The 19525-nt window shown below is 38.5% G+C and overlaps 1 protein-coding gene across 6 annotated transcripts in view; it reads right to left on the reverse strand.

Moving 5' to 3' along the window:
- STXBP5L (syntaxin binding protein 5L) overlaps nucleotides 1–19525 on the reverse strand; it is a 491711-nt gene that overhangs the window by 33584 nt on the left and 438602 nt on the right. For all 6 annotated transcript variants that reach the window (XM_024244879.3, XM_024244878.3, XM_054551430.2 and 3 more), the window contains 2 exons: nucleotides 12155–12325; nucleotides 9510–9749 (listed from right to left, as the gene is read on the reverse strand). In XM_024244879.3, the coding sequence (XP_024100647.3) occupies nucleotides 9510–9749; nucleotides 12155–12325 (411 nt within the window). The remainder of the gene's footprint in view (nucleotides 1–9509; nucleotides 9750–12154; nucleotides 12326–19525) is intronic.

Genomic DNA, 19525 nt, shown 5'->3' on the forward strand with positions numbered 1-19525 from the left:
TTGGTGTACCTGAAAGTGATGGGGAGAATGGGACCAAGTTGAAAAACACTCTTCAGGATATTATCCAGGAGAACTTCCCCAACTTAGCAAGGCAGGCCAACATTCAAATTCAGGAAATACGAGAACACCAAAAAGATACTCCTCGAGAAGAGCAACCTCGAGACACATAATTGTCAGACTCACCAAGGTTGAAATGAAGGAAAAAATGTTAAGGGCAGCCAGAGAGAAAGGTTGAGTTACCCACAAATGGAAGCCCATCAAACTAACAGTGGATCTCTTGGCAGAAACTCTACAAGCCAGAAGAGAGTGGGGGCCAATATTCAACATTCTTAAAGAAAAGAATTTTCAACCCAGAATTTCATATCCAAACTAAGCTTCATAAGTGAAGAAGAAATAAAATCCTTTACAGATAAGCAAATACTGAGAGATTTTGTCACCACCAGGCTTGCCATACAAGAGCTTCTGAAGGAATCAGTAAACATGGAAAGAAACAACCGGTACCAGCCACTGCAAAAACATGCCAAATTGTAAAGACCATTGGTGCTATGAAGAAACTGAATCAATTAATGGGCAAAATAACCAGCTAACATCATAATGACAGGAACAAATTCACATATAACAATATTAACCTTAAATGTAAATGGGCTAAATGCCCCAATTAAAAGATACAGACTGGCAAATTGGATAGAGTCAAGACCCATCAGTGTACTATATTCAGGAGACCCATCTCACATGCAAAGACGCACATAGGCTCAAAGTAAAGGGATGGAGGAAGATCTACCAAGCAAATAGAAAGCAAAAAAAAAAAGAGCAGGGATTGCAATCCTAGTCTCTGATAAAACAGACTTTATACCAACAAAGGTCAAAAGAGACAAAGAAGGCCATTACATAATGGTAAAGGGATCAACTCAACAAGAGGTAACTTTCCTAAATATATATGAACCCAATACGGGAGCATCCAGATTCATAAAGCAAGTCCTTAGAGACATACAAAGAGACTTAAACTCCCACACAATAATAATGGGAGACTTTAACACCCTACTGTCAACATTAGACAGATCAACGACACAGAAGGTTAACAAGGATATCCAGGACTTGAACTCAGCTCTGCAAAAAGCAGACCTAATAGACATCTACAGAACATTCCATCCCAAATCAACAGAATATACATTCTTCTCAGCACCACATCAAACTTGTTCCAAAATTGACCACATAATTGGAAGTAAAGCACTCCTCAGTAAATGTAAAAGAACAGAAATCACAACAAACTGTCTCTCAGACCACAGTGCAATCAAATTAGAACTCAGGATTAAGAAACTCACTCAAAACCACACAACTACATGGAAACTGAACAACTTGCTCCTGAATGACTACTGGGTAAATAACAAAATGAAGGCAGAAATAAAGTTGTTCTTTGAAACCAATGAGAAAAAAGATACAATGTACCAGGATCTCTGGGACACATTTAAAGCAGTGTGTAGAGGGAAATGTATAGCACTAAATGCCCACAAGAGAAAGCAGGAAAGATCTAAAATCAACAACCTAACATCACAATTAAAAGAACGAGAGATGCAAGAGCAAACAAATTCAAAAGCTAACAGAAGGCAAGAAATAACTAAGATGAGAGCAGAACTGAAAGAGACAGAGACACAAAAAACCCTTCAAAAAATCAGTGAATCCAGAAGCTGGTTTTTTGAAAAGATCAACAAAATTGATAGACAACTAGCAAGAGTAATAAAGAAGAAAAGAGAGAAGAATAAAATAGATGCAATAAAAATGATAAAAGGGATATCACCACTCATCCCACAGAAATACAAACTACCGTCAGAGAATACTATAAACACCTCTACTCAAATAAACTAGAAAATCTAGAAGAAATGGATAAATTCCTGGACACACACACTCTCCCAAGACTAAACCAGGAAGAAGTTGAATCTCTGAATAGACCAATAACAGGCTCTGAGATTGAGGCAATAATTAATAGCCTACCAACCAAAAAAAGTCCAGGACCAGATGGATTTGCAGCTGTATTCTACCAGAGGCACAAAGAGAAGCTGGTGCCATTCCTTCTCAAAGTATTCCAATCAATAGAAAAAGAGGGAATCCTCCCAAATTCATTTTATGAGGCCCACATCATCCTTATACCAAAGTCTGGCAGAGACAAAACAAAAAAGAGAATTTTAGACCAATATCCATGATGAACATCAATGTGAAAATCCTCAATAAAATACTGACAAACGAATCCAGCAGCACATTGAAAAGCTTATCCACCACGATCAAGTCGGCTTCTTCCCTGGGATGCAAGGCTGGTTCAACATACACAAATCAATAAACGTAATCCATCACATAAACAGAACAAATGACAAAAACCACATGGTTATCTCAATAGATATAGAAAAGGCCTTTGACAAAATTCAACAGCGCTTCAGGCTAAAAACTCTCAATAAACTAGGTATTGATGGAACGTATCTCAAAATAATAAGACCTATTTATGACAAACTCACAGCCAATATGATGCTGACTGGGCAAAAACTGGAAGCATTCCCTTTCCAGCACAAGACAAGGATGCCCTCTCTCACCACTCCTATTCAGCATAGTGTTGGAAGTTCTGGCCAGGGCAATCAGGCAAGAGAAAGAAATAAGAGGTATTCAATTAGGAAAAGAGGAAGTCAAATTGTCTCTGTTTTCAAATGACATGATTGTATATTTAGAAAACCCCATTGTCTCAGCCCAAAATCTCCTTAAGCTGATAAGCAACTTCAGCAAAGTCTCAGGACACAAAATCAACGTGCAAAAATAACAGACATTCCTATACAGCAATAACAGACAAACAGAGAGCCAAATCATGAGTGAACTCCCATTCACAATTGCTACAAAGAGAATACCTAGGAATCCAACTTACAAGGGATGTGAAGGACCTCTTCAAAGAGAACTACAAATCACTGCTCAAGGAAATAAAAGAGGACAGAAACAAATGGAAGAATATTCCATGCTCATGGATAGGAAGAATCAATATTGTGAAAATGGCCATACTGCCCAAGGTAATTTATAGATTCAATGCCATCCCTATCAAGCTACCAATGACTTTCTTCACAGAATTGGAAAAAACTACTTTAAAGTTCATATGGAACCAAAAAAGAGCCCGCATTGCCAAGACAATCCTAAGCAAAAAGAACAAAGCTGGAGGCATCAAGCTACCTGACTTCAAACTATACTACAAGGCTACAGTAACCAAAACAGTATGGTACTGGTACCAAAACAGAGATATAGACCAATGGAACAGAATAGAGGCATCAGAAATAACACCACACATCTACAACCATCTGATCTTTGACAAACCTGAGAAAAACAAGAAATGGGGAAAGGATTCCCTATTTAATAAATGGTGCTGGGAAAACTGGCTAGCCATATGTAGAAAGCTGAAACTGGATCCTTTCCTTACACCTTATACAAAAATTAATTCAAGATGGATTAAAGACTTAAATGTTAGACCTAAAACCATAAAAACCCTAGAAGAAAACCTAGGCAATACCATTCAGGACATAGGCATGGGCAAGGACTTCATGACTAAAACACCAAAAGCAATGGCAACAAAAGCCAAAATAGACAAATAGGATCTAATTAAACTAAAGAACTTCTGTCTGGCAAAAGAAACTGCCATCAGAGTGAATAGGCAACCTACAGAATGGGAGAAAATTTTTGCAATCTACCCATCTGACAAAGGGCTAATGTCCAGAATCTACAAAGAACCCAAACAAATTTACACTAAAAAAACAAGGAACCCCATCAAAAAGTGGGCAAAGGATTTGAACAGACACTTCTCAAAACAAGACATATATGCAGACAACAGACACATGAAAAAATGCTCATCATCACTGGTCATGAGAGAAATGCAAATCAAAACCACAGTGAGATACCATCTCACACCAGTTAGAATGGCAGTCATTAAAAAGTCAGGAAACAACAGATGCTGGAGAGGATGTGGAAAAATAGGAATGCTTTTACACTGCTGGTGGGAGTGTAAATTAGTTCAACCATTATGGAAGACAGTGTGGCAATTCCTCAAGGATCTGGAACTAGAATTACCATTTGACCCAGCCATCCCATTACTGGGTATATACACAAAGGATTATAAATCATGCTACTATAAAGATGCATGCACACATATGTTTATTGCAGCACTATTCACAATAGCAAAGACTTGGAAGCAACCCAAATGTCCATCGGTGACAGACTGGATTAAGAAAATTTGGCACATATATACCATGGAATACTATGCAGCCATAAAAAAGGATGAGTTCATGTCCTTTGCAGGGAAATGGATGAAGCTGGAAACCATCATTCTCAGCAAACTATCACAAGGACAGAAAACCAAACACTGCATGTTCTCACTCATAGGTGGGAATTGAACAATGAGATCATTTGGACACAGGGCAGGGAACATCACACACTGGAGCCTGTCAGTGGGTGGGGATCTGGGGGAGGGAGATAGCATTAGGAGAAATACCTAATGTAAATGATGAGTTGATGGGTGCAGCAAACCAACATGGCACATGTATACCTATATATCCAACCTGCACATGGTGCACATGTACCCTAGAACTTAAAGTATAATAAAATAAATAAATAAATAATGAAATTACTGCCCTTTGCAGCAATGTGAATGCAGCTGGAGGCTGTTATCCTAAATAAAATGACTCAGAAAGTCAAAAACTACATGTTCTCACTTACAAGTTGGAGCTAAACAATGGGTACACATGAACATATGAAACAGAATAAGAGATACTGGTAACTCCAAAAGGTGCTAAATATTGAAACCTATAAATGGGGAGTATATATGTTGACTACTGTGTATGAGGCCTTTATTAATTCTTGTTCAGTCAAATATAATGATTATGTTTGATTTTACTATGCTTTTATTGTATTAGTTCTTATTGCAGTTTAGAGGAGATAAAATGTGTGAATTTCATAAGTATATTTGAAATATACCCATCTTGTATCAAAGGATCTTAACTAAATAATACTTTAATAAAGTTTTTCATCAAGGTTTAGACTTAGGATTAAAAATAATATTCTAATTTCAATTAAATAATTTCCAGACAAAGCCTATTAACCAGTTTTATATTATATCTATAAGAAAGCACATTAACTCATTTTCATATTTATATAAATTAATTTACTAGTTCTTCAGTTGAGAAGTAGACTTTAATGGAATTGAATGCTGGAAAATAAGTTTGACTTAGGGAGTAAGGCTGGGACAACTCCAGAGTAGACAGGGTAGATCCAAAAGTGAAAATTCAATGATGAAAATAATACTGGTATATGACCAGTATGAAGGCAGTGAGTATAAGGGATCAGAAGAAAAAAATTGAAGTTATGGAGGCTATTTAGGTAGCATGATGGCTATTAATTACATTTCTGTTAATATTCTACTACTAACAGAAATGAAAGAGTGTTAAAAATAACTAGTTTGGAAGTTGATATGGTTTGGATGTTTGTCCCCTCCAAATCTCATGTTGAAATGTAATCTCCAATGTTGGAGGTAGGGGCCTAATGGGACGTATTGGATCATGAGGATGGATCCCTCATGAATGGCTTAGCCCCATCTCCTTGGTGATTAGTGAGTTCTCTCTCTGCTAGTTCACATAAGATCTGGTTATTTAAAATTATGTGGTACTTCCCTCCTCTCTCTCTTGCTTTTCCTCTTGCCATGTAATGTGCCTGTTCCCTCTTTGCCTTCCACCATGATTGGAAGATTCCTGAGGCCTCACCAGAAGCTAAGCAAATGTCAGCACCATGATTCCTGTACAGCCTGAAGAGCTGTAAGCCAATTAAACCTCTTTTCTTTATAAGTTGCCCAATCTGAGGTATTCCTTTATAGCAATGAAAAAGCATCTACCACTGGGGTAAGGAGAATGAATTTATTCTGGAGAATTTTGACTTTAATCATGAATTTAAATCTTGAGTTTGATTATGAGATATATATATTATATATATACACAGATATATTATATATACGTTACAAAGCATGCTAGGTACTTTGTATGGCAGAACTGATCATTATAGAATAAATTATAGTTGGCAGCATAAAGAGTTAAATAGAAACAAATAAAACTTAAAATGAGTTTTAACAAATTTCTCACCAAGTTGCTAGTGGAGAGTAAAATTCCTAGGGGAGGAAATGAGGATGGGGAGGGGGGACAGAGAAGGGACAAAGTTTGCTAGTGGCAGAATTTTCATTTTTTTCCTTTATATTTTGATTTTTACAATTATAAAATTTAAAATTTAATAACTAGATCTTGAAAAAAAAACCCAGTGTTTTGCAGTGTTTTGTACTGAAAAAATAATCTACTAGGTAGTCTTTTCCTTCTTCACATGATTTATAAGGCACTGTATAATCATTCCCTGCCTACTTTTCCATCCTCATTTAGTATCATTCTATCTACAGGCTCCAGCTATGCCATGTCCTCTCTTACTTCTAGATTTTTACTCACAGTGTACTGACTTACTCTTTCAAAAAAATTTTTTTTCTAGAGAGAGGGTCTCCCAGTGTTGCCCAGGCTGGTCTCGAACTCCTGGGCTCTAGCATTCCTGCCACTTTGGTCTTCGAAAATGCTGAGATTACAATTGTGAGCCACTGCGCCCAGCCTCTGAATTACTCTTAAACATCAGTACTGTACACTTCCTCCCAAACTTGTCCAACTTCCACTTCAGATGTCATCTTTGTTAGGGAGCTCTTCCCCAAATCCCCCTGCCATGCTGCCATGGTATTCTTTATTTCTCTTAGTGTAATTTCCATTATTATACTTTCTTTATTGTAATTTTGTGTTTAATTTTGTTTTTCCCTACAAGTCTCTGAAAACAGGGACCATTGTATCCCCAGTGCTTACTTCGGTGGTATGGGCTTGGTAAATGTTTGTTGAATGAGTGGATAAATTTCAACATAGACTGTTTTCAAGTCTAAGGAAACTATTTGACTCATGAATTTTCCTAGGCCGGCTGACAAAAGTTTATTTAACAATGTTTTTACAGGAAAAAAAGATGCATTCAAGGTCAGAGAGCATGTCACTCACTTCAGCACTGACAATGGACAAGTGCTAAATGCCCCTAAATCCAAACCTTCTTTAATGGTTCCCATAAGCTATGGCAGCAACCATAATAACATAAACAGTACCCATAATAGTTCCCATAAGCTTGGGCAGAGACTCATGGGTATAGGAAAGAAAATAGATATGGCAAGGAGAGTGAAGACCAGGACAGATAGTCAATAAGTAGGCTCTGAAAGAGGAAGCACAAAATTTTCTACTTTAAATTTAAACAAGATTTCTGTCACCTTTATCTTTTCCCTCCTTTCTTTTTACTGCCATAAATTATGGCTCCCAAGTAGACTTTCTTTCTTGTAATGGTTAATTACAGAACAAATATGGGAACCCAGACTCATGGCTTTCTCCTTTATATACATCTTTTTTAACAAATTAATAGAGTGTATTTTTAACAGCAGTTTCAGATTTAAAGAAAATTGAACAGATAGTATAAAGAGTTCCCACATACCCCTTCTGTCATTTCCTTTATTATTAACATCTTGTATAAGTGTGGCACATTTGATTTAATTAATTAACTAAATTTTATTATTTTTTATTGAGATGGAGTCTCACTCTTGTCACCCAGGCTGGAGTGCAGTGGTGAGATTATGGCTTACTGCATGCTCATCCTTCTGGGCTCAGGCGCACACCACCATGCCTGGCTAATTTTAAAAAATTATTTGTAGAGATGGGGTCTCATTATGCTTCCCAGACTGGTCTTGAACTCCTGGGCTCAAGCAATCCTCCTACCTTGGCCTCCCAAAGTGCTGGGATTATAGGTGTGAGCCACTGCACGCAGCAATTTTTTAAAAAATATATATTTAAAAAATTTTTTGGTAGTGATGGGGTCTCATTATGTTGCCCAGGCTGGCCTTGGATTCCTGGCCTCAAGTAGTCTTTCTCCCTCAGCCTTCCAAAGTGCAGGAATTATAGGCATGAGCCACTGTGCCCAGCCAATGAACTGATGTTGACACATATTATTAACTAAAGTCTTGAAAGAATAGTGACATAGAGACTTGGAGAAGATAGCTTCCCATTAAATCTTAAATAGAAATAGATAAAGAAAAAGTTTTCAAATATTTACAAAATAGTGTCAAAAGTTAAATCTATACTTATTTTGTATTTTGTCATCATTTTTTGGTCTAAGTATATGTGCTAAGAATGACAAAGAATTTCCCTATAATATTGAGAGATCTGCTTTATTAGTCCAGGGATTGCTTATTTCTATGCTTGTGATACAGAAAACCACATTTGTTAGAATATTTCTAATTACGAAATTGTCTTTCACTTACAGCTTTAAACTTGTGTGACAGTGGAAGCTGACTGTACCTTTAAACTTGTGAGGAATGCCTGGTACATATTAGATGTCCAATATATGTAATCTTTTATTGAGTTAAAGAATGAATTGAATTAATAATTAATAATTCATTATGGTCTCACTGATTTGACTCCAACTAACTCACCAGTCAAAAGAATTGTGTATATTTCTTTATAATTAGGAATATAGTAAAATATATTTTTCATTGTGAACTATATGTTAAAATAAAGTAATCATCACGATTAACTTTTAAACACAAATCTGAATTTGCCACATTAGTAGAGAACTGACTATTCTACCTACAATCTTGTCATATGTACTTAGCACATTAGTTAAAGAAAACACAAGTGTAACCTTCTATATAATATATATCCTTTTAAAATAAAACCCTTATCCTACAGAGTAATGAAATTTTTTGACTTAAAAACTATCTGCAAATTTCTTATATAGGAAACAGGGAAACAATAAAATTAGTGATAAGAACAAATTAGGAATAACAGGAGGAATCATACTTATCTATTCTTCAAAAAGAAAAAAGATAATTCAAGGGGGAAGAGAATACAACATATGCTTGGCAACGATACTTACAACATTGGTCAAATTCTCTAAGCACTAGCATGAAAAGGAAAGAAATTGTGTGGCATGCTTTTGAAACAAGATGGGAAGGTTATAAACGTCTTTAGAAATCCACCTTAGGTCAGATAGCTTCTAGCTTAATTATTCTGAGTTCTTCAATGATGATGTAAAAACACTCATGCTCTGATCTGGCATGGAACTTTGGGTAAATGCTTCAATTTGTTAAAAATAAATTTAAGTTTTGCATTAAGGTTTTCCTCAGTGCTTTTCAGGAACTTATTTCCCACGTCATTGTTCAGGTTGGCACTTCCACAGTTTACTACCGAAGAAATGGTTGTACTCTTTTACCCCAAAGGAAAGTTACAGTATGACAAATGTTGGGATGGTGTATGATGTATAAAATTCTTAATAGTTCCCGTTGTGCAGAATACTTATAACCTTTGCTCCAAATCAATACAAATTTATGTTTATAATACCTTATATCTAAATTTGAAAAAGTAACAGTGAAGGAATGAATGAATACAAACTCTTACCACTTGGCAATACCATGACTGGCTCTGTAAACCTTTGTTCATCTGCTAATGGTAGGTTTAAGGAGATGATTAACACCATTCCCAGACTGGTTCCAACGAACAGACAAGGAGAGATGGTAGAGTCATTTTTCCGTGCAAAGGATTCCATGAAGTATAGTGCTGTAATTGCTTCTTTAGAATCTTTGTCAATACTGGAGATACTAGAGCTTCTAGAACGATTATAGGAATTTTCTCGGTTTTCTATGGAAATAAATAAAAAAACCCATACAAATCGTTAGTATATTTCCACAATAACATCAGATTTAATATATAAAAACCAAAATTATGAGGAGGAAGTAAAATTTCATTGTTTGTTGATTGACCTGGGAGGGAGCTTATCCAGTTCACCAGCTTATTTTGAAGATGGAGAAACTGAAGTCTAGAAGTATAATTCATAAGCTTAAGCAGACCTAGGACTAGAATTGGAGGCTCCTGAGTTCCAGCTCACCATTTTTCTTTCTCTATGTTAACTCACAAGTTAGTTGAAATTCTTTTACCTAGAAAAAAGATTTAGTCTAAATAGTAACGGTTACAAGAATTTCTGACATCACTTAAATTGTGCTTCCCTCCTACCTCTAAATTGTTGGAAGTATCCCTAACAGTTTCTTGTCAATTCCAAAGACAATATTGTGGCGATTGGCATGAAAGGGCTTATCAGGATCACAAATCTTCTGTGGCAAACATATTCTATATCTGGGATAATTACAATTGTAAAAATTAACATTTCTACCAAGGCCAAAATGCAAATTTTATCTCCCTGAACTGGTTTCAGGCTGTTACCTTTAATTCAAATGCAGTCCTAACTTTGCCTAGGGCTAAACAAAGAGTATAGACTATATGCCATCCTGTTGATGGTGGTAATCTTTCTGAGAGTGCTTCAGCTCACTTAAAAAAAAAAAAAAAACAGGATGGTTTCAGGTTCTCCTGTCATCAACACTTGTACATGTGCACACTCCAATAAGCATAAACTCACACAGCTCAGTGAAATGTTATCAAGGTTGTCCTGCTCTTATAATCTCTCCAGAGTACAAGTTCTTCATATTTTTCTTTCTATGGCCTTCACTCTCTTTTCCCTCTTGATAGGTACACATGTAACTCATAATTGTTTTTATAGAAAGAGGCTAAATATAGGCTCCTCAGACTTTTTTTCTAGGAAACAAAATACAGTATTCCTAATTTCTCCTTTTTATCTCTTAGCAAATTTATAAAAATAATTGTTTGTCATAAAATTTAGAGATGAGAGGGAGCTTGGAGGTTATATGTTTTACAGATTTGGAGACAAACTTAGAGTTTAGTAATTTTCTCAGAATCCAGGACAAATTAGAGGTAGAAGTATCTAAAATTCAAAATTCCCACCTCTCATTACAGTGATTGAGAGTGCTACTTCTGGCTGGGTGTGGTGGCTAATACCTGTCTGTAACCCCAGTGCTTGAGGCCAGGAGTTCAAGACTACCCTGGGCAACTTAGTGAGATACCGTCTCTACAAAAACTGAAAAATAAGCTGGATGTGGTGGTGTGCACCTGTACCTCCAGCTGCTTGGGAGGCTGAGGCAGGAGCATCACTTAAGTTCAGGAGTTAGAGGCTGCAGTGCGCTATGATTATGCCACTGTAATCCAACCTCAGCAACAGAATGAGATCTTAAAAAAATAAAAATTAAAAGGGGGCTACTTCTTTTATAATCATTACATGTTGCTTCTTTTATAATATGCTAGCTATTATATGGCTCCAAATCTTTTCCATCCATGGTTCATCACCATACAAAGTTGATACTCACAGACACCTGTTAGAGAAATAACATCATTATCTGCATATCTAAGGGATCAGATTTAGTATAGCATAATATTTAAAAAACCAAAAACTTAAATATAATTTTTTAAAATTTGAAGACCAATATAGATCACTGTCAAAAGTTTTCAGGAGTAGTAAATAGAGACTTACTTCACAGCATAGAATTACTATCGCAAATCTTCCTAAAATTATTTTTTTTCCCATCTCTTTCTCCAAAGTTCCTTATCAATAAGACAGTTGCAGCAAAGTTACAAAATTCCCCTTTTTTTGCCCCCGTAAAAATTTCTGGTCTCTGGCTCTTGTAATTTACTCCCCTCCCCTACCGCCCCACACTTATTCCATAAATAAGCAAATAGACCTTCCTTTTAAAAATATATGAAGATGAAAATTGCCAACTTTAGAATTTAAAATCTTGCCTTTGTTCTTGGTCACATTCATTTGACAACTGAGGAAATTAAGGTTGCAATACATTAAATATCTACAGATAGAGACACCAAAAACTTACCACTGGGATTGAAATAAATTCTTAATTATTATGGGAAGGGTAGGGAAGAGATTAAGGCATAGGTCTCCCTTTGTACAGAGGAGGGGGTAGTTACCTATAAGCAGAGACATTCTGGTTTTAGAGGTGAGGAAGGAGGTGGAGTGAGGAATGGAGTTGGAGTTATGGCCACAGCTCCATCAGGCTCTCAGTTATTCACTGACTAGTAGTTTTTTAATATCTTTCATATGTGATCTCCATCCAATATCTCTGTTCCCATTACCATGGTAAACCAAATTTTAACTGTACCAAAACAATTTAATATGTTTAACATACCTTCTGTTGTAACTGGTAAAGAAATCTCCATGCAGGCTGCTGACTGGGCTTTTCGAAATGGTGGTCTTCCAGGACCCCAGCGATTTACTTTTGAAACATCGGCACTAGAAAGACGTTTTCCAAAACTGCAACTCTGAGAAGTTGGACTTGTGCAGTGTCCATTTACATGGTCTGTGCCAAGAGGAGGAAGGCAGCATACATATAATAATTAACTCTTAATATAAAGGAATACAAGTGTGTAGATTAACAAATGAAGATGAGCAACAATTCCTTTATTTTCTAAACCACATGAATATAGTTAAGTCTTTGTTCTTTTAAGACTTAGTCATAATTTTAGTAGTTAGCCAAAAATTTCAAAAGATATTTATTAAGTATAAGATTCATTTTTTTAATATTTTGGCTGTGTAACATAGATTAAAATTGATTCTATATCTCTACCATGTATTCTGTCATTATAGTATTAAACTTTTTGTTGCATAACTTAAATATACAATGAAAGTACCTTAAGTGCTGGGAGTTTAAAAAGATAGAATAGAAGCATTTTTTTAAAAATTTTACTTTAAGTTCTGGGATACATGTGCAGAATGTGCAGGTTTGTTACATAGGTATACATGCACCATGGTGGTTTGCTGTACCTATCAACCTGTTTTCTAGGTTTTAACCCCCACATGCATTAGGTATTTGTCCTAATACTCTCCCTCCCCTTTCCCCCCACCCGCTGACAGGCCTCAGTGTGTGATGTTCCCCTCCCTGTAACCATGTGTTTTCATTGTTTAACTCCCACTTATGAATGAGAACATGTGGTGTTTGGTTTTCTGTTCCTGTGTTAGTTTGCTGAGAATGATGGTTTCCAGCTTCATCCATTTCCCTGCAAAGGACATGAACTCATTCTTTTTTATGTCTGCATAGTATTCCATGGTGTATATGTGCCACATTTCTTTATCCAGTCTATCATTGATGGGTATTTGGGTTGGTTCCAAGTCTTTGCTATTGTAAACAGTGCTTCAAGAAACATATGTGTGCATGTGTCTTTATAGTAGAAAGATTTATAATCCTTTGGGTATATACCCCATAATGGGATTGCTGGGTCAAATGGTATTTCTGGTTCTAGATCTTTGAGGAATTGCCACGCTGTTTCCACAATGGTTGAACTAATTTACACTCCCACCAACAGTGTAAAAGTTTTCTATTTCTCCACATTCTCTCCAGCATCTGTTGTTTCCTGACTTTTTAATGATTGCCATTCTAACTGGCCTGAGATGGTATCTCATTGTGGTTTTGATTTGCATTTCTCTAATGACCAGTGATGATGAGCTTTTTTCATATGTTTGTTGGCCACTTCTTTTGAGAAGTGTCTGTTCACAGCCTTTGCCCACTTTTTGATGGGACTGTTTTATTCTTGTAAATTTGTCTAAGTTCCTTGTAGATTCTAGATATTAGCCTTTTGTCAGGTGGATAGATTACAAAAATTTTCTCCTACTCTGTATGTTGCCTGTTCACTCTGATGATAGTTTCTTTTGCTGTGCAGAAGCTCTTTAGTTTAATTAGATCCCATTTGTCAATGTTGGCTTTTGTTGCAATTGCTTTTGGTGTTGTAGTCATGAAATCTTTGCCCATGCCTATGTCCTGAATGGAAGTTCTGGCCAGGGCAATCAGGAAAGAGAACGAAATAAAGGGTATTTAAATAGGAAGAGAGAAAGCCAAATTGTCTCTGTTTGCAGATGACATGATTGTATATTTAGAAAACCCTATGGTCTCAGCCCAAAATCTCCTTCAGCTGATAAGCAACTTCAGCAAAGTCTCAGGATACAAAATCAATGTGCAAAAATCACAAGCATTCTTATACACCAATAATAGACAAACAGAGAGCCAAATCATGAGTGAACGCCCATTCACAATTGCTTCAAAGAGAATAAAATACCTAGGAATCCAACTTACAAGGGACGTGAAGGACCTCTTCAAGGAGAACTACAAACTACTGCTCAAAGAAATAAAAGAGGACACAAACAAATGGAAAAACATTCCATGCTCATGGATAGGAAGAATCAGTATCGTGCAAATGGCCATACTGCCCAAAGCAATTTATAGATTCAATGCTATTCCTATCAAGCTACTTTCTTCACAGAATTAGAAAAAACGCTACTTTGAGTTTCATATGGAACCAAAAAAGAGCCCATATAGCCAAGACAATCTTAAGCAAAAAGAACAAAGCTGGAGGCATCAAGCTACCTGACTTCAAACTATACCACAAGGCTATAGTAACCAAAACGGCATGATACTGGTACCAAAACAGATATATAGACCAGTGGAACACAACGGAGGCCTCAGAAATAATACCACACATCTACAACCATCTGATCTTTGAGAAACCTGACAAAAACAAGCAATGGGAAAAGAATTCCCTATTTAATCGATGGTGCTGGGAAAACTGGCTAGCCATATGCAGAAAACTGAAACTGGACCCCTTCCTTACACCTTATACAAAAATTAACTCCAGATGGATTAAAGACTCAAACCCAAAACCTAAAACCATAAAAACCCTAGAAGAACAGGAGCATCTTACTGTGCAGTTAAGAAGGGTACATAAGAATATTGGTTCTGGGGCCAGGCCAGACTGCCTGGAATCAAATCTCAGTTCTGCCACTTACTAGTTGTATAGATTACTGAAATCTTCATGCATTAGTTGCCTCTTCTGTAAATTTGGAATATTATTACCTACCTAATGGAGTTATTGTGATAATACATGTCAAATGCTAGAATATGTGCTGGCATACAGTAAACTCAGAACAAAAGTTAATTACTATTGTCAGTCTTGTTCCAGAGTATAAAACTACTCACGTCCAAGATAAGAGTACTGTTTATTTAGACCTTGTGAGTTTGGCTCTGTTTTGATAGAACTTAAAAACTTGGCAATGCATTAAAGTATGTCTTATTTTTCTTAATGCTAACAAATTATATTTGAAACATCATCTCGTAGTTCAGCAATACGTAGAATACATTTTAAAATGTGTTTCTTTGGTCATAGAAATGAAGACAGAGTGCCACGGAGAAAAATCATGTTTATTGGCCATGTTGAACATGAAGAACTAGTACTTGTTTTCCACTACAATATAGCCTTACTGTATTATAGAGTTTGAAAAGGTATGATTGTACATTTCTTGGATTCCCTTGCAGATAGTGCAAAGATGAAAATTAGTTTTCACCATTTAAACGGGCTGGCATGTTAAAAAATGGGAGTTAACATTTATCAAACACTTAAATGCTGGGCACTTTATACACATTACCTCATTTAACCTTCACAACAATCCTGCAATGTAGCTGTTTTTTCTATTATCCTGATTTTGCAGATGAAGAAACTAAAGCTCAGAAAAAATCAATAAGAAAATTTTCTCATATCACATACATAATAATCATGGAGGCAGAATTCTAATCCAGAGTTGCTCACTTACTGTCTGTATGCTTAAACATTTGACTACAGGGTCAGGTAAAATATTTCGGAAGGAGTGGAAATTTTGAAGACATATTTAGTAGGGTTTTAAGAGGCACATGTAATGCACACTCAGATCCAGGCCTTTTGGATTCTGACTATAATGTGCCTTGGAGAGGACATTTTAAAATTAAATCTATTTGGGGATTATCGAACTTTCCATATCTGGATGTTTATATGTCTTCCAAGACTTAGGAACTTTTCAGTTATTTCATTAAGTTTTCTTTTTTTGGTATAAATTTAAAGGGTACAAATGCAATTTTGTTACATGAATATATTGCATAGTGATGAAGTCTGGGCTTTTAGTGGAATCACATCTGAATAAGTACTCTGTACCTGGTAAGTAATTTCTCCTCTCTCACTCCCCCTCCCAGCCTCCCACCCTTCTGAGTCTTCAATGTCCATTATTCTGCACTCTATGTCCATGTGTACAAATTATTTAGCTCCCACTTATGAGTTAGAATATGCAGTATTTTTCTATGCCTTTTTCCTTCTTTTCTGTTTCTGCAACTTCTAAAATTTGATTATTTGTTTGCTTGTTTCCCACGTCTCCTAGGCTTTCCTAACTCCTTCTCATTCTTTCTTCTTTCTCCCTCCCTCTTTTCCTCCCTCCACAACACCCCCATACCACCTTTGTCTGATTGGGTTATTTCAAAAGACCTGGGTTCAAGTTCAGAAATTCTTTCTTCTGCTTGGTCTAGTCTACTGTTAAAGTACTCAATTGTATTTTTTTATTCCATTCACTGAATTCCTCAGCTCTAGGATTTGTTTGGTTCTTTTTTATGATATCTCTTTGTTGAAATTCTCATTCAGCTCAGGAATTTTCTTATTTCTTTGTATTTATCTGTATACTCTTGTATCTTGCTAGATTTCCTTAAGATCATTATTTTAAATTCCTTCTCAGGCATTTCATAGATTTTTTTTCCTTTGGGGTTTGTTACTGGAGAATTATTGTGTTCCTTTGGAGGTATCATGTTTTCTTGATTTTTTGTGTTCACATGTCCTTACATTGATATTTCCACAGCTGGTACAACTGTCACTTTTCCCAATTTTATAAAGTAGCTTCCATAGAGAAATATTTTTTCCTGTTGATGTATCTATAATGTAAGTTGGGTACATGGCTTTGGCTTTGGTTCTGGATGGGCACCATAGTGTAGTCTCCATGTGATTACTTTGGCTGTAATCAGTATTGGAGATGTCTGCAAGTTCCTTAGTGGCATAGGCTGCAGTTGTTTTTGGAGGCTGTGGTGAGGATTTGCTGGGGATGGAGGTGCCAAGTGGGATGGTCCTCAGGTCTCTTGGTGGGGTATGTGAGCATCAGCAGTGATGGCAGTGGGCCAGTTCTTGGTTCCCTGGGGGGCACATGCAGGTGTCAGTGGTGGGAGTATGGGCCCTGAGTAGGCTGGTCTTTGGGCCCTCAGGTGGAGCACACAGGTGCCGGCAGGTGAGGTGGCCTGCTCCTTGAGTCCCTGGGTAGGATGCATGCATTGGCACTGGCAGTGGCAATAGCAGGTGGGTCCTCTGGTGCCTGAGTGGAGTGCACAGACACTGGTGGTTTCAGCAGGCCAGTAGGACCAGTCTGCAGGCCACTGAGTGGCATGCGTGGGTGCCAGCAGTGAGCCAGATGGCCCAGTCCCTAGGCCTCTGGGTGTGGTGTACAGGCACTAGTGGTGTCCATAGTAGGGCAGGCAGGCTGATCCCTGCTCCCCTGGGTGGGGCATGTGAGTGTACAGCCTCTCTGATGTGCTAGATCAGCTGCTCCCTGGGATGTAGGGTGCTGCATGGCTCGGGTGCCAGAAATGTGGTTATACCACTGGGTCAGCTGGCATAGCAACACTGCAGCCTTCTGGGTGGATGTGGAGGGATGTTGGAGATGCAGGAGTCATTGGGCACCAGGGCAGGATGTAGTTTGGTGTTGACTCTGCTCTCAAAATGGCACCATATTGTAGCAGCTTGGGTCCCAGAGGTCCCAGCACGAATTCCCTCCCTGGAACAATGCAGTCTTGTGGACTCCAGGAAGCTCCTTATACTAGGCTCAGGGCCCAAGAGGGCCAAAGGGCTTTCTTATAGCTAGGACTGCAGGCATTTGTGGTTGGAATGTGGACTGCTAGGAATCTCTCACTTACCGTTTCTCCTGCATTGGAGCATCCCTCCTAGGTGTGAGCCAATCCAACTGAGTGCCTTGCTTCCTTTTCTATGCTCCCATCTCAAACTTCCATGCCTCAAAGGGTCCCTATTGTTTTCTTACTGGATTCATTAATTCTTCCCTAGATTTTCTACCTGATACATTGTTACCTACTTGCTGTAGGCTCCTAATATATTGAGATAAAATTATTTGGTTAAGAAGGTTAAGAACAAGTTTTACTCTTGGATATATTAAGCAATGTCATGTTCTAGCAGTGATCTCTGGGTATTGTAGTTTCTACCTCCAATTTACTTATTCTTTTAAAAACAGATTTTAATTTTTAAAATTTTAACTTCCTTAGAGTCTCACTTCCATTTAGACAAAAAGTTAGTATTTTCTTTGAGTATCCTTCTGCAATTAGTCTAATTATTTTTTTCCAACAGAAATAGAAGCATAGGTTGAATTCCAGCTCCAAGATGGCTGACTAGATGCAGCCAGGGGAACATCTCCTACCAAGAGACCAGGATACTGGGGAGACTGGCACACTCCTATCAGATCTTCAGAGGGAAGGCATTGAGAGCAGATGGAGGGAAGACACAGGGGCTGGGCTAAAGGAGAAGAAAGCTGGGAAACCTGCATTGGGCTACCACACACCACGACTTGTTCCCTGACCCCAATGACTCCTGCAAAAGGGGTGAGTTGAGCAGTCAAGAAGGAACCTGCTATTGCCATGGGCCTCTGGAATCCCAGCAGGAGGAGACCCCTTAGCCACAATGGGCATTTGAATTGGCAGGGAAAGCTGCTTAGAGAAGAGAGAAGCATTAAGGAAAGAACTCCAGCTAGCGCCCAGAGGGTTTGGTGTGGGAGCACCTGTAATGGAGCAGACCAGGGATGCCCGTCACCCTAGGCTCAACTTGCTCCCATAAGAGCTTTAACCCTAGAGGAACTGTCAGGCCTGAACTCTATAGGGTGGTTTTGCCCATGAGACAGAGGCAGTCTGACCTGAGCACCCCTCAGTCTTCTGGCCTCTCCCAGGCCCCCAGCCTGGCTAAGCCTGCCTGTAGTGCAGCCCCTAGGTACCTCCTGGGGGCCCTTATCATAGCTCCTGTGCTGGTGGACTGTGCCTGACTGGCAGAGTGCTCCAGCAGAGAGTGCCCCTGCCTGCACCACACTGAGCCCTCCCCCAACAGCAGCCTCCATGCTGCTTTGCCCACAGGAACTCACCTGTAGCCACCTCCACATTGCTTTGCCAGCACATGTGTGTGCAGGTAGACACAGCCTTCCCTTCCCTGCCAGTGTAAATATGCATGAGCACCCTGTCATGACACTACTGCCAGTGGAGTGCACCTTGTCTCACTTCTCCCAGCGGCACCACCATTGTTGTCGGAGCATTGGCGGTCAAGGAGCCCACTGGCCCTGCCCTGCCTGTGCCCCACCTGTGCAGCAACTCTGCCACTGGTGAAAACTAGGCACAGAAAATAGTGGCCCTGGCCCTGGCACTGGGCGGCCACCACTACCAGCATGAACATGCACAAATGGCACACACAGCACCCACCAGTGCTCCCATGATAACACCACCACTAGCATGAACGCATGCACAGTTGCCTACAGGGGCCCCTGGTCCACACCGTCCCCACCCCCCAGACATACTGCCACTACTACTGCTGTGAATGCCTGCTCAAAGGCTGGCACCCTGGTACCTATCAGCACTCTGCTGCAGCCAATGAGAGTCTACCCTGCTGCACTGCTGCTGCTGCTA

The sequence above is a fragment of the Pongo abelii genome, chromosome 2 (assembly GCF_028885655.2).
Source record: "Pongo abelii isolate AG06213 chromosome 2, NHGRI_mPonAbe1-v2.0_pri, whole genome shotgun sequence".
Classification (NCBI taxonomy): Eukaryota; Metazoa; Chordata; class Mammalia; order Primates; family Hominidae; genus Pongo; species Pongo abelii.